This window comes from Acomys russatus, chromosome 6 (assembly GCF_903995435.1).
Source record: "Acomys russatus chromosome 6, mAcoRus1.1, whole genome shotgun sequence".
NCBI lineage: Eukaryota > Metazoa > Chordata > Mammalia > Rodentia > Muridae > Acomys > Acomys russatus.
Window position 1 is genome coordinate 66,750,156 of NC_067142.1, and position 21,637 is coordinate 66,771,792.

At 47.4% G+C, this 21,637-nt stretch overlaps 1 protein-coding gene and 1 non-coding gene across 2 annotated transcripts; one reads left to right on the top strand and one right to left on the bottom strand.

Annotated features, from left to right (window-relative positions):
• Window positions 1–579: 579 nt before the first annotated feature.
• On the bottom strand, window positions 580–651 carry Trnae-cuc (transfer RNA glutamic acid (anticodon CUC)). Its single transcript has one exon. It is a non-coding gene; the product is annotated as a tRNA-Glu (tRNA).
• A 4,609-nt stretch (window positions 652–5,260) lies between these two features.
• LOC127190677 (low affinity immunoglobulin gamma Fc region receptor II-like) lies at window positions 5,261–20,778 on the top strand. Its single transcript, XM_051147829.1, is given in 9 exon segments — window positions 5,261–5,439; window positions 11,012–11,032; window positions 13,105–13,362; window positions 15,220–15,474; window positions 16,113–16,226; window positions 18,495–18,544; window positions 18,547–18,643; window positions 20,339–20,376; window positions 20,471–20,778. Coding segments are annotated over 9 exon segments (1,026 nt in total). The 5' UTR covers window positions 5,261–5,333; the 3' UTR covers window positions 20,558–20,778.
• Window positions 20,779–21,637: the final 859 nt, after the last annotated feature.

Here is a 21,637-nt window from a genome sequence, read left to right on the forward strand (position 1 = left end):
CATAGATACACATACATACATACATACATACATAGATACACATACATACATACATACATACATACATACATACACATTTACATATATTGTGGTGCATGCGTGTGTATGTGTGTGTTTGTATTAAGTGAACGTAATCACTACAGTCGTTTGAAGCAACCGTTCAGTTGTGAAGAGTCCGTGTAAGCTACCAGGGAGCCTGAGATGCAGGTGAGGTAAGAGACGCAGGTGAGGCAAGTGGGGGCGGCTTAAGCGGAGGGTACGTTCCAGAGCAGGCGGCGTGGCGATGGAGTCAGGTGGAGAGGCTGCTGGGTCCGTCAGTGGATGAGTATGAGTGATCCCGGAAGTGTGCTTGAGAGCGCTGCGTGTCGCGAGCGCTTGGTGGTCTGGGCGGTGAGGGTAAAGGCTGAAGGCAGGTGTGGGAAGGTGCAGAGTTGTTGTGTGCGGAGCAGGAAGGGCAGAGTGTGATTGTACGTAAAGGATGGTGTATGGTATACGGTCGGAGCCCGAAGCTGTTGTTTAACATAGAGAGCTGAGATAAGAGGAAAACCCAGGTACAGAAAGGAAAAAGGGAGACTAAGCTTCCCTGACCGGGAATCGAACCCGGGCCGCGGCGGTGAGAGCGCCGAATCCTAACCACTAGACCACCAGGGAGACTCTGTAGTATGCCATTGGCTCTTTCTTCCTGAAACCAGTTAGACAGACCTCTACCTGCTAGCTAGACCGACTGCCCGTCGTTAAAGGGCTGGTGCTCACGATCGCCCTGGGCTGCCCTGCCAGCTGTCCTGTGCCCCCTGGGCGACCACTGGGACTAGACGGCTGCTCCTGCCTCTTCTGCCGCAGGGGGGGCACTAACTCAAAAGGTCTCAGGCCTCCTCGGCAGCGAGGGGACCTTGGGAAAACATGCATAAACTGCCTCTGCCTCCCAGTGCTGGGATTAAAGGCTTGAGCCACCAGTGCCTGGCCAGAATTAACATTTCACTATCTATATTCTAGTTGGCAGAGCAAGATAAAGTTCTTGAATAAACAGGGTTTTCCCCCTTCAGCCCCAAATTCTACAGTTAACTTATTCTTCCTTTCTCTGTCCTTTTCTTTTCTGTCTTTCCTTCTTTTCTTCTTTCTTTCTTTCTTTCTTCAGTTCTGCCACTGAGCTATATTCCCAGCCTCAGCTGACTTTCACATGCTTACACTTTAGCTAACAATTTTTGCAAGAGAAGCAGTGAGTAGAGAAAGGAAAGAGTAAAAGCAGAATAGACAGAAGCGACAGTATCTGTGCATCAATGTACTCCAAAAAATCACCCTCAAGACACACACACACAATTTTAAGTATGGTATACCAAAAATAGTAATTTTAATATATAGTAAGTGGAAAAAATTGCAAGTCAGTTATTTTAGGAGCTCTAGGAACAGATTAACTCTTGCCACATGCTGTTTCAGACACAACCTGACAACCACAAAAACAATTACATTAATTCCGGCTCCTTCTTAGACAACTTATCATAAGTTTGTAACTGTTCAGCTAGACTTATCCTAGGACAGTACAGAGAAATCACATCTTCCTCAGCACTATTGTTGGCACTTTACATCCCTTCCTTGCTATTTACCAAAACAATTTAGGCAGGTGCCTAAGTAGTGTACCAAATTCCAGATTAAGTCAAAAGAGCTCAGGAAGAAAAGCCTATCACAAAACATCAGACACCTGAAGAGTTCAACAGAGCCCCAGTTTGCTTAAAAAAAAAAAAAAAAAAGCTTCCAAAGAGAAGATGGATCACAAATATCCCCCAAATGGAGCCCCAGAGGTTCAGGCAAGGAGCCATTCTTACTGTCAGACAAGTGGTAAAAACTCCAATTAGCTTAAGAAAGACCCAAAGAACCCCCAAACTGATGAGGAGAAGGAAGGGCAAGGCCCCAGTTGTACCCACCAGGAGCTCTTACAAAGGATTGGACTTCAGGGGTGTTGAGGTCACACACCCGTTTCTCTGCCTTACTGAACAGTGATGTCACCTGGAGAGCAGGTGACACAGGCCAGACAAAGGCTCCCGGTCAAGGTGATTCCAGCATCTGTGTGGGACCCTTCAACCTTCCCTCTGCACGTGTGTCTGAGAACAAACACCTAAAATGTGGCTTTTCTCCCAGCTCAGCAAACAGTGCTGCCAGAGGGTTATAAGGTAAGAGCTGGTCCCTGGCGGGTCCAACAAGCCTGGCTCCCCATCTCCTCTATGTCAACTAGAGAAACAAGTAACAGTCTTCACCAGATGGTTGCCAGTACAGACATGAGCTGCAGCCAGCCTGTCACGTTGACCAGGGTAGCCAAAGTGCTGGATGGGATGGGTCACAGGGACGGCGCACACATCTGTCCTAGAATTCATGAATAGCACCAGCTGCTCCATATTCTCTGCAATACGAAAAGGTCATTGTGCTGCAGCACGGTGGTGTGCTCGCTCTGCTGGGGTCAGGCAAAGAGTCTCGGGCTGCGCTGAACTTGCTGCAGGATGCTGGAGAGCCACCATTTGGCCTGCGGGATGATCTGCAACAGTTACAGCTTTTGGAGAGAGAGGAGGAGGAAGAGGAAGAGAGAAAGACTGTGGTAGGTGAAAGGGTGCGGGGAGATGTATTCAGTGTGGGCACACTGGGAAGAGGGACATCCTAGCTAGGGTTTCTATGGCAGTGCCAACACCAGATGACTAAAAGCAGCTTGGGTAGAAAGGGGTTAATCATCTTACAGCTTGTAGTCCACCGTCCAGGGAGGTCAGGGCAAGAACTCAAGGCAGGAACCTGGAGGCAGGAGCTGATGCAGAGGCCATGGAGGAGTCCTGCTTACTGGCTTGCTCCTAATGGCTTGCCCAGCCTGCTTTCTTATAGCTCCCAGGACCACTGGCCCTGGAGTGGCACTGTCCACGAGGAGCTGGGCCCTCCCATGTCAATCGCCAGTCAAGAAAATGTACCCTTTCCTAGAGGCAAGCTCCTCTTGTGCCTGGCACTAAAGCTTTCTCCCCTCAGCCTAGGATTCCTGGGAAATGTTAATTTCATTGTTTCAATAGTATGATAGGTACACGTGTCACTTTAGACTTTCTCCCTCCGTCCAGGGTGGGTACACTTAGAGGGGCCAATACACCTTATTTGTAAGAGACACCCCTATCTGACAAAGAATACCCACGTGTTGGCATCACTTCCTAAAGTCCAGAGACCTGGTGGTACTTTGTTCAAGGTTATGTGAATCCACCAGTGGGCCAAAAATCAAATTTCCTCTTTCTCTTCCCTTCCCTACTTAGGCAGTTAGAGAAAAACTTTCCCTTGTAGTTTAAGTCCCTCGCTATGTCGAAGGTCTTGGCTTCCTTAGAAATAGCTGCCTGGTACTCCCCGAACCCCAACCCCCTTCCCAGTAGACCTCTTCAGACTGTTGCTGCTCTGAAGAAAAGTGACCTGAGAACAGACTTACATTCCGGAGTTAGTGATCCACAAAGCCCAGGCCATTTCCATTTCTAGAAGGTTGGAGATGGTGGCCTTTGATTTCCTTGGTGAGGTTCTTAGGCTAGGCGGGCAATGCTGCTGTTTGGACCTAGCTGAGATGTCCCGAACCAGAGTCTCTTTAACTCAGCCATCTTTAACTCGCTCTTTGTGGTTGCTCTTCCTCACAGGCCTACCCTCCCCTGGAGGTGGCATCTGCTTGTAGTGTCTAGGGAGACTCGGTTCATGGGGAAGTGGTTATAACCAGGAAACCCTAGAGGGGCTGATAAAGTAATATCACAGGGATCCACTGAAATGATATTTTTGGCGTACTGATGTCATGCCATTGCTCTCTGCCCATAGGTTAAAAATCAGAAAAGAACTGTCAGGGGTGGGGCTGGGAGGTAAGGTGGCACCAGTGGTCAAGTCACATGGTAGATAGGGTGGAACTGGTGAAGGTTTCTGAAGCCCACAGAGTGTAAAATGGTTTATAATGTCATTTCCTTGAGCATTACAGCTTGCTTCCTGAAAGGGCATTTGAGAAAGAGACCCCAGAAGAGCACCCCAAGATTGACCCCAGAACATCTTATCATCAGAAGATGCTGACAGGAGGCAAGAAAACAAAATAGCATCAATTCAAGATGCAGTCATATCCTTTTCTATTTTCCAAAAACCTTGGGTACAGCTGCTTTTTCACTAGTGACAGGTTTACACACCTTATTCAGGGGAATATTTCTCACTACTGAGAATATCTCTGCCACATCTTGCTACTAAACATCCCACAATGCACAGGGCAAGCCCTCCCAGGCCAGCCTGGAGTATATAATAATACACCTCTTAATCTTTTTTTTTTTTTTTTTTTTTTTTTTTTTTTTTTTATGCTACAAATGTCAGTGCTGTGGAAGCCAAGAAACTGTGTTTGAGTATAAATGATCCTCATTTCACAGACCAAGGGCCAGAGGTCTCAGAAGCTCCCTGATGCTCAGACTTGGTCTTACAGCTTGGAAACCTATGGTCTTTTACCACGCCATAGTGATGAGAACACTAATGGGGGGAAGTAATCAGGATTAAGAACCAAGGCACAAGGTGGGACTGGTGGTGCACACTTTTAATCCCCACAGAGGGAGGGGGATTTCTGTGAGTTCCAGGCCAGTCAGCCTGGTCTACAAATTGAGTCCAGGCCAACCAGGACTACAAAAGAAACCCTATCTTAAGAAGAAAACAAAAACAAAAACAAAAAACAAGAAAAGAACCAGAGCACAACGGATGCTCCATAGGTGCTTACTGAGATGTTCAGTGAGTTAACAGAGAAGCGCTAGAGGGTAGTGCCAAGGACGAGTGTCCTAAAGCTGTCCTAGTATATGGTCTTGCTTTTGGTCCATGATACGGACACTGAGCTGGGGACTATGACAACAGAGAAACCTACATGATGGTAGGTGGTCTCAGGAACCTTGGCTCAGTTTCCAGAGGCATCCAGATTTCAGACACTGGCCCTCCAAAATGAAGAAGTGTCAGAAGATGCTTGTCCACCTTCCTCCATCACCTTTCTTGAGGACCATGGGGAGCAAGGCAAATGATTTCTGAGCTGAGTTTGGGTGACCACTTCCTTCTCTGTACCAAAGGCCACGGCTGGGTAAGGCTCCAGCAGAGCCAGAGGGGAGTCGCTTCTCAGTTTCCAAATCTCTTTGTGACTTGAGCTGAAGCCAATTGATTCTGGTCAGTCCTGAATCTTCTGGGATGAAAGGAAAGAGGGCGGAAGGGGCGGAGCCCGTGATTAAATAGACTTTTCTTTTCATGTCCCCATTTGGACTCCAGAATTTATCAGTTCTCTGGGTACAAGCAGCTAAGCCTGGAGAGAAGCCGGTGCCTGCAGCTGAATCGCTTCAGGGATGATGCGAATTTCACCCGTCTTACCTCTCCCCATGGAGAGCAACTGGACGGCCCATGTGCTCTCACGGACTTTGTGCCATATGCTCCTGTGGACAGCTGTGCTAAGTAAGTTGGGACCTCCAGAAGGGAGGCAGCGGTGAGGACACCTGGGTTAGGGTGGGACTTGTGTAGCGATGAAGGTGGCACAGGAAACTTATCCACAGAATCAGGAGTAGGTAGTGGGCTATTAAGTGGACTGTGAAGCTGGCTGGCCTTTGAAAACCGGAGTTGGCAAGAGATTTTTGTTGTTAGTTGCTTTCTTATCACTCAGTACTCAGGATCCTGATGCGCTCCCTCCTTCCCCTGTAGAATCTACTGTCACTCGGTACCCAGGAGCCTGATGCACTGCCGCCCTCTCCATCCGCCTTCTCTGATTGAAATCTAGTGTCCTACACTTGAGTAATAAATTAGACCACCAGTTTCTCTTTGAATTTGTGATTCACACAGGGCCAACTCTTAGGCAAGATGTCTAGTACTGCTTTAGACAAGGGTTGGGAGGAAGCTCTAACACGCATGTGAGGGGGTGCCATGGAAATGCTCTGTGCCCATGACGCCACTCTATCCATCGGAGGAGCCCTCACCCCCTTTATTGTATAAGGAGAGGCATAGAAAGGTCTGGGTTATCCTGGAAGCTTGGGTTGAGAGTATCACAAACCGGGGCAAGTCTGGAGTTGCCAGTTGTGCGGCCAGAGAACTCTCTGGTGCCTCCACCATCGCAACGACCATGGCACTTGGTCTCGGCCCAGCTTAGTAAGGAAGTTAGGGTCAGGGGCATAGCCTGAGATGGAGATGGAGGAAGGTTTTCTGGTCCTGGTCTCATCTGTGGACCAGAGGACAGAAACTGATGGGGCTGGGTGATTAGAAGAATCTGGGTGAAGCGCAGTAGGGAGTTCTGATGCAGGACCATCTTCTAACCTCAGTTCCTGGGGCTCCCACCCATACTGCTGAGAAGAAGGCACACAGTGCCCTCCACCCCTTGCCCCAAGTTACTTGCTATGACTCATAGTGAAATCTGGTCAGTGCCCAGGGACCTCAGTTGTCAGGGTTTGTGGCATGTGGCGACCAGCGAGAGAGAGAAAGGTATTGACAAGAGACTATTTGCCACAAGTATTATGGCAAACGGATAGCTCTGTTTTCACACAGGAAGGCTTAGTCTTAGAGAGGCAATATGCCTTTCTATTTGTGCTGTACAGCTATCAATCACCTGGTGAAGACTCTTCCATTTTCCTTTGGGAAATCTCCATTTCCCCCCATTCTTCTCTGGGACTCCACACTTGGGACTTCATCACTTAATTCAATTTTATAACACCCTCTATGTCTTGGTTGTTCCTGACTTGGGTCTTGTGTAGCTGTAGAATCTTCCAGTACCTCTACATGGAGGTGTAGAGCTTTCTAAGTACCTTCAGTGTGTCCCACTGTCTCGCGATAAAGCTTCAGTACTGCCCGGCTCAGCAAGTTCCCACTTCACCCACAATGGATCTTCCTCAAGCAGGTTGTGTGGTCACTACACTCGGCTTTTCCTACCTGTATTTCTGCTGATTCTTTTTTTCCCAAAACAGAGTATCTCAGTGTAGTCCTGGCTGTACTAGACTCACTTTCTGGACCAGGCTGTCCTCAAACTCACAGAGATACACCTGCCTCTGCCTCCCAGGTACTGGGATTAAAGGCGTGCACCACCACTGCCCAGCTCTGCTGATCTCTAAAGTTCTTTGTGCTACACACTGTTCTGGGTTTGGGGTCATGCCAGTGAACAAAACAGGCAATTTTCCTAACCTAAAACACAGGTATTTGTCTTCCTTACAATGAGTACATTAGACACAAACATAATTGTCAATGCTGTCTCTTGGATGTAGAATGATTGTAAATCATGGCTTCTCCATTCCGAATCTCTTTGGTTTTTTTTTTTTTTTTTCCCCTCTCTTTTTCATGCACTGTACTATCCCCCTTGCCAGTCCTACATATTCAGGGGTTTTAACTATTACTTTTATGTCACTAGTGCCCAAACTTACTTGTCTTTCCTTCCTCTGTATACTTTAATTTCCCTGCATGTTGATTAGACATTTATAAATAGATTTGTCAGCCTAGAAACAATTTTTTTATTCAAGATTCAACTTAGCATCATTTCCTTACAAATGTTCTTATCCTTCTAATATTTCTATTTGTATGAGCAAAGCCACTTTTCCCTGGTCCACTTTTATCAATCTCATGCTTCATTAAATGTCAATTTTTCTTCAGTTTTGCGTCTTAAGTGTCTCTCACATTTGAGCCTTCTTTACTTTCTATTGTCTATACAGATGAGCAAGCAAGGCCGCGGGGAGTGTAGGTACATTTCATGGGGTCAAAGGGTAAATAAATTAAGGGATCCATCTATAGTATTTGGGAGGTAGAGGCAGGAAGAACTGGAATTCAAGGTCAACATGAGGTACTTGACAAGTTTGCAGCCAGCCTGGCCTACATGGGACCGTGTCTCAACAACAACAGCAACAAGCAGATAAAGGGATTTGCAAAGAGGCGATGGAAATGTTGTGTGCATACGCGCATACGAGTGCACGCGCGCGCGCGCGCGCACACACACACACACACACGCGCGCGCGCGCGCGCGCGCGCGCGTGCACAAAGGCAAATGTGGACTTAGCGGTAGACAGTGGAAAGATAAAGTAGCAGTGAGATGATCATTGGCCAAGTATACTTGGGCAAATAGAAGAAAGGAGGAGGAGATGGAGGATTGTGACTGAAGCCTGGAGCGTTGGATTTTGTGGGTTTGAAGTCGGTGTGGTTTGCAGTGATGATGACAAGGCCTTGAGGTGTAACATGGGCCTGTGTGGCTAAACTGTAGGAGAAGATTCACTACAGATGAGTCTGTCCAGGAATGAAGAACTAGATGTTACGCAGGCCACTAACATGCGTTCTAGGCCACTGTTAACCATCTTTTTCTTACTAATCTCTGGTACTTCCTCTGTCCCGATTAGCCTGACGCAGCATTCTCAGCTCCAAAGAGTGTCCCGTTGGTTACTGAAATAAACAGCAAACTTTGGACATTTGCTTATGACAATTTAAAAGGTACCCATATGGTACATTTGGAACCACACTGATGCCTTGTCTGGATCATCCCTGAATCCTTGCAGCAGTTGATGGCAGGGGGATTGCTGTCATCATCTCCATTTATAAGCAAGGGAAAAGCAGAGAAAAGTAAAGTTACCTCTGCAAGGTCACTGTACATCAGTTGTCTTAATTACTTTTCTCGTTTCTTTGATAAAACACCAGGCAAAAGCAACTTAAGAAAGGCTTTATTCGAGGGCATTGTGGCGTGAAGGTATGGTGACAGGCGCCTTGGCTGGTCACCTCACACCCAAGGTTAGGAAACAGGGAGAGACAGATGCTAGTGCACAGCTGGCTTCCTCCTTTTCTCTGGTTTATTTGGGCCAGGACCCCAGCCCACTGGGTGAGGATACTCATATGCAGGGTGGGTCTTACTACCTTAGTTAAACTGGCATCCACTTCCATTGTCAGCATTGTTTCTCCTTACTGAGGGTGTTTATTTTTATTTTTATTTTTTCTTTATTAATTTATTCATATTACATCTCGATTGTTAGCCCTTCCCCTGTTTCCTCCCATTCTTCCCTCCCTCCCACTTCTCTCCTTCTCCCCTCCCCTATGTCTGTGATTGAGGGAGACCTCCTCCCCCTATATATGCTCTTAGAATATCAAGTCTCTTCTTGGTAACTTTATTTTTATTTTTCAACAGACCAAAGCAGCAGTCAGGCTGCAACTTGCGATGACTGTTGACAAGTATCCATCAATCTTTCCTAGGGAATATTCCCTCTCTGTTTGTCTCAGTTATACAATACTTGAAGCTGCATGACAGACACCACTTTCTCACTTTCCCTCCTAGACTAAATGCAGCCAAATACAAAGCCCTAGAGTGTCTTCCTCCTCAGAACTTCTGTAGCATTTGTCCATACTCTTCTATAAGATGTGGTGGTCCAGCACTAGGGATGCAGAGCCGAGGAGGTCGCTGTGAGTAGAAGGACAGCCTGGTTCATATAGTGAGTTCTTGGCCAGTCAGGGTTACATAATGAGAGTAAAGTTGTACACCTTTGATCCCAGCACTCGGGAGGCCTGCTCTACAAAGTCCAGGACAGCCAAGGCTACACAGAAAAACCCTGTCTTGAAGGGAAAAAAACATCTTTTTAAGATTACACTGCACACGCGTTTATTCTTACCATAGACTGTGGGCTTCAGTGGGGATATGAGACTTCTACCCTGTCCTTTGAGCACACTCAGCATGAATGCCAGACCAGGAGGCAATCCATGCAGTTTCTGGGATTACAGGGGGATGGAGTGATACTGAGATGTGGTGATGTGGGGGTCAGAATCCAGTTTTCTAGACTGCCAGAACAACAGTTTCCCACACAGCATTCCTTTCTCTGCACTTGCTTTCACCCCCCCCCCTAAGTATTCAGACTTGGAAGGCTCTTGACTTTTTCAGCTCAATTGCAAGCAGAATCCTTACCATGGACAGGTGCACCTGTACATGGAACAAACCTTAGGCTCTAGCTTATCTCAAGACATGCTTTACTTATACCCAGCAGTGGTGCCATCCCTCCATCCATGTCTCCATCCTCCATCCATGTCTCCATTCCTCCATCCCTCTATTCTTGACTCCATCCCTCCATCCATGTCTCCATTCCTCCTTTCATATCTCCATCCCTCCAATCAGCCTTCCTGTCCCATGCTTGACTTCTACCTGGGAAGCCCTTTCCCTCACGATGTATCATTCCGTCGGTTACCACAGTATACCAATATACTTTTACTTTAACTTTTATTTTTCACAAATGGGTATTTTCCTTGCATGTATGTCTGTGTATGCCTGGTGCCCGAGGAGTCCAGAAGAGGATGTCAGATGCCTGGAACTGGAGGTAGAGATGGCTGTGAGCCACTGTGTAGGTGCTGGAACTCAAACCCAGGTCCTCTGGAAGAGCAGCCTGTGCTCTTAGCTGCTGAGTGTCTCTCCAGCCCCACAGTGTCCTTCTGTAGTTTCTTCCTATTATCAGATTTTCCTAGCAGCAAAAACTTTAATGTTAAGCAGTGGGGATGTGAAATGAATCACAGGAAAGTCAAATCGTAGAATAGGGCACAATTGCTAAAATGACAACATAAAATACTTTTCTGGTATGGCCTCTTTGCTTTTTATCTGTATACAAACACTACACACACGTTCGTGGGGAAATTCTAAGGACACATATAGTACACGGTAATATCTTGTCATGAGTAATTTCTATTTTTCAATAAAGATTATAGATTACCTGTGTGTTCTGTAGTCCCTCCCCACAAAAGAACAACCTTACTCTCAAGATGGACCTTGGCAAAGTCTGATGTACTGAAACACACATCATATGTGAGCTTCCACAGGGACCTCCTCAGTCAAAGGCGGTCAGCCAAATGAAAATGTCACAACACAGGTGTTCCAGGGGAAGGCGCTTAAGTGTTTTTGAAAGTACACTTCACACAGGCAGTCCCAGGGCAGGGTCATGTCATGAGGGTTGGGCTGTGGGGATGAACGGGGCTCTGGGTCTGGGCAGGCACGTCTGAGTGTGGAAGCCTGGGCCCTAGTTGACGTCTGCTTCCTTTCTTACAGATCTTGTCGCTGGGACACATGGTAAGTCCTCGGTTCTGTTTTCTGTCTTCCTACTCTCCTATGTAGCACCTCCCTCTCCTCCCTGTGGTCTGTGGAACTGTTCCGCATGCACCTGTCACCAAGCTCAGGACCAAGTCAGGACCAGGAAAGTGCCACTGTTCCTGGAAGGCGCCCTGCCCTTCTCCTTCCCTCTGCCTCAGGAGCCGGGTGGTCAGAAACCGTGGCTCTCTAGTATCTGGATGCTTCTAGCTCTGTTCCAGTGAGGTGTGGACAACCAGCACACACGATGAGAGCTCTTGTTCTCAACTGCCTTCCACTCTCCAGGTGAAACTGAGAGCTTCTGGAAAGGTTGAGTTCAAAGAAGCAGAGAGTAAATGACAGAGCCTGGGAAGGGTGGAGGAGAGGGTGACAACAGGATGGTTAGTGGGACAGGCACAGAGTCAGAGAGGAGGGTTAAGGTCTAATGCACTGTTGCTAGAAGGGTGTCTACGGTTAGCGTTTCTATTGCTGTGAAGAGACACCATGACCACAGCAGCTCTTATAAAGGAGAACATTTCATTGGGCCTGGCTTACAATTCAGAGGTTTGGTCCGTCATCACCATGGTGGGAAGCACGGCAGCGTGCAGGCAGACATGGTGCGGGAGAGGGAGCTGAGAGTTCTACATGTGCAGCTGCCAGTAGCAGGAAAAGTGTGAGCTGCTGGGCCTGGCTTGAGAATCTGAAAACCCAAAGTCCACAGCTGTGACACACGTCCTCAAAAAGGCCACAGCTCTTAATAGTGCCACTCCCTATGAGTCTATAGGGGGCACTGTCACTCAAACTACCCCAAAGGGTAATTGTGGCTGGCAGTTAATTGTACATTTTACAGTAGCTACTATAGAGGATTTGAACATTCTCAATACAAACAGATGGTGTGTGAGGTGACAGACATGCAGGTCACTCCGACCATTGCACAGTGTGTGCAGGAGCTGAAGTGTCATACGGTACCCTGCAAATACGTACACTTATTATGTATCAAAAAATTTCAAAGCCTTGTTAGATTAAGAAAAACAAACAATCAGAAAGACAGCTGTGTGTGATGGCACATGTTTTTAATCCTGGGAGGCAGAGGGAGGTGTATCTCTGACTTTGAAGCCATCCTATCCTCAGAGTGAGTTCCAGAACAACCAGGGCTACACAGAGAAACCCTGTGCCCAAAACCTTAAAAAAAAAAAAAAACAAAGAAGACGCGGAAGCCCTGCCTCTCTAAATAAGATTCAAGCACATATAAAACCGCATTGTCTGCCTAGATTGTCTCGTACGTTGACAAGTCCTCTACTTTGTGTAGGTCTCAAGGCTTGTCTTAGTTAGGGTTTCTATTGCTGCAACAAGACACCCTGACCACAAAGCAAGCTGAGGAGGAAAGGGTTTATTTGGCTTATACTTACACAGCACAGTTCATGGCTGGAGGAAGTCAGGACAGGAACTCAAGCAGGGCAGGAACCTAGAGGCAGGAGCTGATGCAGAGGCCACGGAGGGGTGCTGCTTCCTGGCTTGCTCCCCATGGCTTGCTCAGCCTGCCTTCTTACAGAACACAGGAGCACACAGCCCAGGGGTGGCATACTCCACAACGGGCTGGTCCCTCCTCTATCAATCACTAATTAAGAAAATGCCCTACAGCCGGATCTTACAGAGGCATTTTCTCAACTGAATTTCCCTCCATTCAGATGACTCTAGTTTGTATGTTGAGATGACATAAGACTAGCCAGCACAGAGCTGCAAGGCCTGTTCTTCTGATGCCGAAAGCCATCTGCATGCAGGGGAGTAAGTGACAGGAGGCAGGGACAAGAGAAATGTAAATATATCTTGGTAAGAGATATGGATTTCTGGGGTGTCTCCTCTGCTCCCTCCCATCTTCTCTCTTGCTCTACTCCTGCTAATGATCAATGCATCCCTTCTGAGTTCTCATGGGATGGAATAAGTGGGAAGATTTAGTGGAAGAATCTATCTGAGTCTGGTCCTGCACCCTGGTGCCATTTTCACCTGAGACTCAGAGCCAGGTTAGGGTCTTGGGTCTCCCTTGCCTCATAGTGTCTTCTCAATTCACAATTCAGCGGATCTTCCCAAGGCTGTGGTGAAACTTGAGCCTCCATGGATCCAGGTGCTCAAGGATGACAGTGTGACACTGAAGTGCGAAGGGACCCACAACCCTGGGAACTACTCTACCCAGTGGCTCCACAATGAGAGATCCATTTCGGGCCAGGTCCAGCCCAACTACACATTTAAGGCCACAGTCAACGACAGTGGAGAATACCGGTGCCGAATGGGGCAGACTAGCCTCAGTGACCCTGTACATCTTGGAGTGATTTCCGGTTAGTAGGGGCAGGCACAAGGAGGAGCTGGGGTACCAGGAAGTTGGGGGTGGGTTTGGGGTGGATCTGTTTACTGCAAGGCTTGCAGGAAAAGGGATTGCCTGGTTTCTGGGAAGCATCACTGCAAAGGACATTTGTCCAGTCATTTCCCTTTTAAGTAGCCCTTTTGCTTAGCGTGCATGTGCAGGGCATATGAATTCCTGAGAAATTCCTCGGAATGTGTGAATAGCTGTTTATTGAGCAAGAGAAGTTTATGGACAAAGACAGACAGCTAAATGTGACAGAAAAAGGAAGTTCCAATTTCACAGAAACCCTTTTGTTTCACGACACCCAGAAAAATGTTTACAGCCTGCCACTGAATCCAAGATCAGGGAAGGACCATGGAAGTGTGGCTAATTTATTAGACCTTGAGTCCAGCTTTCTCAGATCTGTTCAGCTGAGGGTGCTTATGCCTCTCTTGGGAGGTCCTGGGAAGCATGAGCATTTTCCTCCACAAACTCCTGACCATGCAGTCCCGGGTGGCCTTGCTTTTCTTTTTCTTCCTTCAGCTTGTGGGCACTTGAGGTAAAAATCTGTGTCTCATCCGTGTCTGTATTTGCAGTGTCTGAATCAGGGCAGGGCTTATTAAATCTTTGCTGAGTGATTTTTACAAGGCTTCTGGCAAAAACCAGGTTTTCCCCCACAGAAAAACCACCAGGCGACTGCATTAACAACTACTACAGCTGCCCCTCTTTACTTAATTCCCTCCTATCGCCTGATGCCAGTTTTTCTTCAAAAGTGTGCACACAGCAAGCTAATATTTGCCTCTGCCCCTGCTGGCCTGTAGTCCCACATTTATTACTAGTCATGAAAGGAAGAAACATTTTTCTAGGTTCAGGATGTTCCACTATCCCGCAAGCAGAAGGCTCTGCCAGAACCTCCTCATCTTTGTCTCCTCAGTCAGACTGGAGTCCTTGGCTTCCCTGCTGGGAAGGTTTGCATCCCATCTCTTTGGTTCTTACTGATGGCCCTGGGCAGCAGCTGCCCCCCTCTCAGGGGAGAAAGGGAACAGGGATGTATCTTGGATACCTGTTACACATCAAGAACTACTGTAGCCGCAAAATTTAATCGTGCCCATTTTTATAGATGAGGAAAGCGAGGCCCAGAAGAGTTAAGTTACTTGCCCAAGACTGATGAGCTTACAAATGATTGGGGCTAGAACCAGAGACCAAGGCTGTGTAATGCAGGCCAGGCTGTTAGTGCACAGGCCGTCCCACTAACCTGCCTCTAGGGTCCTAGGAACTGCTTATGTCATCATCTGCCACCACCGCCAGGTACCTATCAGGTGTGTGCAGGATATAAGGACCCCCACCACCTCAGCTTTCCCTCTAACCCCCTCTCTCCCTCTGTCCTTTTCTGCCCTCATAGCTCTGTCCCCATCTGTCTGTCTGTCTGTCTATGTGTCCAATCAACCATCTGCCTCTGTTCCTCCTCCCGGAGGCCCTAACTTCTCTCCTCTTCCCTTCTCCCAAATAAACTTCCTTATACCAGATATGCTGTGTGCCATTAACCATTATCACAACACAGTCAATGGTGGTGCAGGCCTTTAATGCCAGACCTTGGGAGGCAGAGGCAGGTGGATCAGGTAAATTTGAGGCCAGCCGAGTCCACAAAGAGTTCCAGGACTGCCAGGTCTACACAGAGAAACCCTGTCTGGAATAACAAAACAACATCAACAATAACAAGCACATTTTTTTTTTTCTGATTTTAAACTAAAGCTCTTTCCCTTAGCTGACCATATTCTATCAGGAAGCATGATCTGGGTCTCAGAGCTGAGCCAAGGCCCTCTGAATACTAGGGTCCTTTTGTGTCTTCCAGACTGGCTGGTGCTCCAGACCCCTAAACTGATGTTTGAGGAAGGTGAAACCATCATGTTAAGGTGCCATAGCTGGATGAACAAACGCCTGAGAAGGGTCCTGGTCTACCAGAATGAAAAGGCTGTGAAATTTCATCATTTCGAAGATACCTTCTCCATCTCAAATGCCAACCACCGTCACAGTGGTGACTACTACTGCCAAGGATTTCTAGGATGGCTACCATTCTCATCAAAGCCTGTGACCATCACTGTCCAAGGTATGTGGGCTCTCTCGAGATGTTGGAAAGGGAGAAGAGGAGATAGACAAAGGCTAAAGTTGTATAGCCCCACATGGAGATCCAGAAATGCCACCGATGCAAACTGGGCTTTGAGGCAAAGGGGAGAGGTATGGAGGTCTTGCCAAATGGTGGCAAGTGGGTTCAGCCCAGAGCTCTTCACTTGCAGTTCGTGGGTGACAAGGCTGCCAGGCAACAGTGAAACAGGACCTTATAATTGGTGCATAGCTTCTCCAAGCTCCTGGTCACTCCGAAGAGTTGAAGTGTAACTTCTTCTTATACCTTGTGGAATAGTCATTCAGTCATGAAGGCCTGGCACATTCCACAGCATAGTGGCACCACCAACTCTGGGAGGCTTCAGAACCATCCACTGCCTCTGAGGACTGTCCCTCCTGCTACTACTCTGTCACCAGTGTCCCCTCATTAGTTTGGTGGAAACACTTGGTTATGAGGGAGTCTGTTCACAGAAACCTATGCAAATGAGGTTTCAGGGTAATGTACTACACCTATGAGTGACCCAGACATAGCAACTCTAGGTGACAAACACTGGGCATAGCCTTGGAGGAGGGGCAGATTCACATGGATTACTTATTACTTGTCACTTTGTCTGTTTCCTCCAGGACCCAAATCCAGCAGGTCTTTACCAGTATTGACAATTGTAACTGCTGTCACAGGAATTGCTGTAGCAACCATTGTTATATCCTTGATCTGTCTCAAGCGAAAACAGGCTCCAGGTTGGTGGCTCTCTTTGGTCCCTCTTATTATCAGCTCCTACTTAGCTGGGGCTAGCTGGGGTTAGAGACTCATTTGCTGTTGATACAGTCTCATCGTCTTCATCTACTTACAAATCCATCTGCTCAACAAGACTTGAACAAACTTGCCATGGACTGTGCTAGGTACTGGAGTGTTTGGTTCCATTTCTGCCTTCAGCTGGTTCTCAGCGTTGTGAGGAACACGGACACACACATGGATACTTATAAGAAGGGATTAGAGTAATGAAATGATAGAGACATGATTATGATCTGTAGGTTGTAGCAGATTTCTGTATTCCCAGCGCAGTAAGGCAAAAGGCAGTCTGAAGCCAGGGCCAGGGCCACGGCTCAGGTGCTACAGGTGCTGGCAGTACAAGCCCTGTGGTCCTACTGCAATGTCTGGTACCCAAGGTAAGGTGGGAAGAGAGAACTGATCCCACAAAGTTACCCTTTGCCCTTCATAGATGTGCTATGGTGTGCACCGTGCCACAACCCCCTCCCCAACAATAAATAAGTTAAAAGGTCTTTTTCAAGGAGTCTGAAGTTAGCGTGGGCTGAAGGATGAGTTTGAAGCCAGCCTGTGCTACATAGCAAGACCCTGCCCACATATAAAAAAGAGAGAAGGGTCCATAACCTCACATGTTAGTCAGCTTTCTGTGACTATAACAAAGTACTTCAGATAATCCTCTTATGAAGGAGAAAAGGTGCTAGGCATGGTAACAGGTACTTATAATTTTAGCATTCAGGAGGCCAAGTTTAAGATTTTGTTTTAAGTAAGCAAATAAGCATAAAAGTTTATTTTAGCACAGCTGTGTAGGACTCTGTCCGTTTTTGTTTTGTTTTCTTTTGGCCTTATTGTTTTGGGCCTGTAATAAGCAATAATATCACAGGGGATATACACAACAGGATAGCACTGCTTACCTTATGGCCAGTAAGCAAAGAGATCAAGGAGGAGACTGGGGAATCCCACAGTCTTCTTCAAGAGCATGTCTCTGATGACTCAAAGACTTCCTGCTAGGCCCATAACGTTAAAGCCTTGGCTTCCTCCCAGTTACCCAACCTGGTGACCAAGCATTTAACACATGAGATTTTAATGGACATCTCCCATGCAGACGTTGGCAGGAAGCCTGGCTGGGGCAGTTGGGAAGGTTTCATTGGGGAGCCAATGTGATGAAGTAATAGAAATACACACTGGTTCAAATCTCAGCTCACAGCTCACCAGATCTGCAATGTTGAGTAAGTTATTTAACCTTGGGATCTCCCTTTACTTGTCTGGAAAATGAAGAACAGTCTGTGACCTAACAGGAAGGAGTATTATGACAATGAATAAGCCCAAAGCCTTTGTACTAGAGCCTGACAGGCAGTAAAGAACATGTAAGTCAGGGCTGTAGAGATGGCTCAGTGGTTAAGGGCACTGGCTGTTCTTCCAGAGAATGCAAGTTCAATTCTTAGCACCCACATGGCAATTCACACCTGTTTGTAACTCTAGCTCCAGCGCATCCAGCATCATCACACAGATATACACACAGGGGGAAAACACCAATTCCCATAAAGTGAAAATAAATAAATCTTTAAAAAAAGAACACATAAGTGTAAGCTGTCTCCACTGTGGAGAAGGGTAACATCTGCAGGTAGCCACCAGCTAGGTGACGCTGAAGTGCATTCTAGGAACTGTGGTCAAGGCAAGGAAACGAGCAATGCTATAGGCAGGTCAATGGAAGCCATCAGGAAAGAAAACCTAGGTATTAGCACCTAATACCTCACAGCACACTTCACAGTTGGTTCATAGGAGTTCTGTTATGAATGATAAGGAAATATTGAAAGACACAGAGAGAAAGACACTTTTTCCTTGCAGGCAGAGTCTCACTTTGTAGCCCTAGGTGGTCTGGAACTCACTATGTAGACCAGGTTGGCAAGCTAAAGAGATCCTCTTGCTGCTGTCTCCTGAGTGCTGGGATTAAAGATATGCTCCATCACACTCAACCAAAAACCACACCTTTAAAAGGTTTGACAAGCCCAAGAAAGATGGTTTTGTTTTGTTTTTTTGTGGCATCCCTTGGAGTCCTCTTGGGTTAGTCACTATGGTTGTGGAGTGTCCTGGGCAGGGGAGCTGGGGAGTGGGGAAGAGAAGGGCTGATAGCATGAAAGAAAGGCCTCTGTTGCTTTTAACTCTGTTCTGACCCTGGTCCATGGTCCTGATACCTAGGACTCACCCCATAATCCTACTAACTTCCTACATGCCCCTCCTAGCTCTCCCAGGAAACCCTGATCACAGGGACATGGGAGAAACCCTTCCCAAGTAGAAGTAGATGAGTACAGCATGCCCTCTGAGGGCACAGTGCCAGTGCCGGTCAGCCCAGGGCCTCCAAGTAGACTGGACCCAGGAAGAAGCAGCTCCTGTGAGTTTAGTTGAGGGTGCAGGAGAGGGAGGAGCAGTGGGAGAATGGCTGGGACTCAAATCTCTTGGTCAATGCTGAGTCTAACTCTTAGACCTAAGGAGGATCTCACTAGATATGAGGAAAGGGTTAGCAGTCCTAGAATGCAGGCCAATGGGTTAAGGACAGGGGTACCTAAGACAAAAAGAGGAAACTTGAAGTGACCCTGGAGACTTTTTTTCAGGACTCTGTCCCTCTGTAACAGTAGGGTTAGGCATAGGACAGCTCAACTTTTAGTAGAATATTGAGAGGAGCTTTGAGTTGAGGAAATTCTGGAGGATTAGAGCTATTCATAGGTTATACTTTGTGAGCACCCTGTGGCCCTAACACCTACTCAATGCTGGTTTATCAAACATTGGCCTGATCCTTCCATCCAGCTGAGTCTGAAGTAGATCGCTCCCCATAACGGGGTAGAAGTCACTTCTCTGAAGAAATAGGTTTGATGGGTGAGTGGTTTAGATGCTCTCTCAAGCTTTCAGGGTCTGAGATTTGAAAGCCAGTGACCTTTCAACCCTGGTGCAGGAGGAAGGACATAGAAGGACTGAGAACATTTCAGGCAATTGCCTGACTATAGATAAAGACAGAGCATAAAGGCAAATGGTGTTTTCTCCAGGGGCTTCCATGACAGCAGACATAGGCAGGAAAAAGAGTTCCTTTGAGATTCCTCTTCAGGGGGCTGGAGTGTGACTCAGAGCAGAGCCAACAGATATGAGAGCTTGTGCAAAACAGCATGCCCTTAGCTCTGCTTTCAGCAAGGCCCATGCTCCTCAGCTGGGCGATGTGGATCCACACTCAGGATCAAACCAGGCCTACAAAAAATGTCTGTCACAACCAGATTCACTTCCTTGCCTGGTTTTGCACGCTCTGGTATAAACACATTCACAAGGCATCTGCGCAGCTTGGCGCTGGGGCTGGTGGTTTCTCCTAAAGGCATCATTAGCTGCTGGGATTCCTAAGAAGTGTGTAAAGGGGATGGAGGGCAGGGGGAGTTTCTGGATGTGTTGTGGGGCAGAATTTGGAAGATGGCAAATGGGGTTCTTTGTGTCCAGGGATCCAGTGAAGAGACTAGAGGCATTGTCTCAACTTCTTTCCCCCCCACTTCCCAAAATGCTGCTTTTCATACTGGCAAAGGGAATCCCGCCACCCCTCTTCCATCCTCCCTCTCTCTCCTCCTTTTGTTTTTCCTTCTCCCTCTCCTCCCTATTTTTCTTTTTACATAGAGCACCTGGTTCTTCAATGCTTCAACAAGAATAAACTCGACTTGTCCAATATGGAAAAGACCATTTTGTTCTCTCCCTACCGTCCGTAGCAGGCAAAACTCTGGACTTTATTTCCCTCTGATCTAAACACTTGCCCATTCTTCAACTTCCCAGAGCCTCAGAGCTGCCTGATTTGCTGCTAGGGAAGTTTAGTGATTGTCTGAAAAGGATGTAACAAGCATCTGTTTCCCTTTGCCAGCGTGGCCAGTGGGGAAGGCTGCATCCCAAGACGGTCAGGGAAGGGGCTGTATGGCTGCTCTGGGTGGCCCGATGGCCTGGGTTGGGGTTGGCAAGCCTTGTCTTAGCTCTGCTTTGAGCTTTAGTTTTTTGCCTCTATAACAGCACACCAGACCCTCTTTTCTAGCAGTGCCCAAGATGATCACTTTTTTTTCACCCACAGACAATCCTCCTGATAATGAAGAACCTGCCAAAAGTGAGGTGAGTGAGCCCAGCCATGTCCCCTTCCCTCCCCCTGCTCTGCTCTCCCCACCACCCCTCTGCAGCTCTCATGGCTCATTTCTGCTTCCTCTAGGCCGAGAAGTCTATCACCTACTCAATTCTCAAGCATCCCGAAGCTCTGAATGAAGAGGAGGAGCATGATTACCAGAACCGCATCTAATCTCTTTTGTCTTGGCTTGGGACTGGGAAAAGACGACCAGAGAGGCCAAGATCTAGTGTCTCCTGGTCAAAGGGATACTGTAGATACTAAAGAGGAGGTCCAGAGTCACCTATGTGAGTCCCGACACCAGCGGACCGTGGTTGACTGTCCCAACAACGTGCATGCCTTACCATCTCCCAGCTCAAGGCTCCTCTGCTATAGATCCACACAGCCAATAAAATTAACCAACCTATTGTCGTTAAGAGACTACATCAATACAGGAACTGCTTATATCACAGGGTACATGAGCACAATTATGTTAGGACACGTGATCTAAGCGATGCTAAAATAGGCTTGTCCTAACATGTCAAAAAGGGATGCTTCAAGCTGCCAGAAGGAATAAGTGACTTTTATTTTCTATAAAGGTCACATGTTAATTTTATAGGAAAACACTGTAAAGACAACATTCTGTTTACTTTTTCAAGGCTGCAGTGATTGGAGTGTAGACCGAGCTCCCTGGGGTTTGTTGGTTCTCTGTGAGAAGAATCTTGAGGAGATGGGTTAATTTTTCCCAGGGGAGACATCAGCATCTCAGATAGGGCGCTCCTGACAAACCAAGGTACTGATTATATCCAAGTCTGCTTTGGGCGTAATGATAAACCGGTGAGTTTATTGGGCTTATTTATGGGAACGTAGTGAAGGGTTCCTTACAGGGGTGTGGGTGACCTTGAAACAGCAATCTTAGCACAAATGGCAACTTCCTCACAGTTGCATAGATGGTGACCGGTGCCCACCTGCCCCCCAGTTGTTAAATGAAGCAACGAATAAAACTTTCATCTCAGTTTCTGGGTTATTGCATATTCTTGCATGCTGGTCCAGTGTTCTGCCATGGAGGTACCTGGCCCAGGTGCTATCTGATATTCTGAATACTGTGGCCTGGATTTGTTCCCCTGAAGCCATGTATTGGAAACATAACCACCAAATGCAACAGAGCTGGGAGGTGGGGTCTGCTGTGGGTGACGAGCTCACAGGCAGTGGTGTGCTGTGGGAGCCGATTCCTTCGGTGTCTTTTTGGCTCCCCTTCCTGCTCCATTTCCCTTC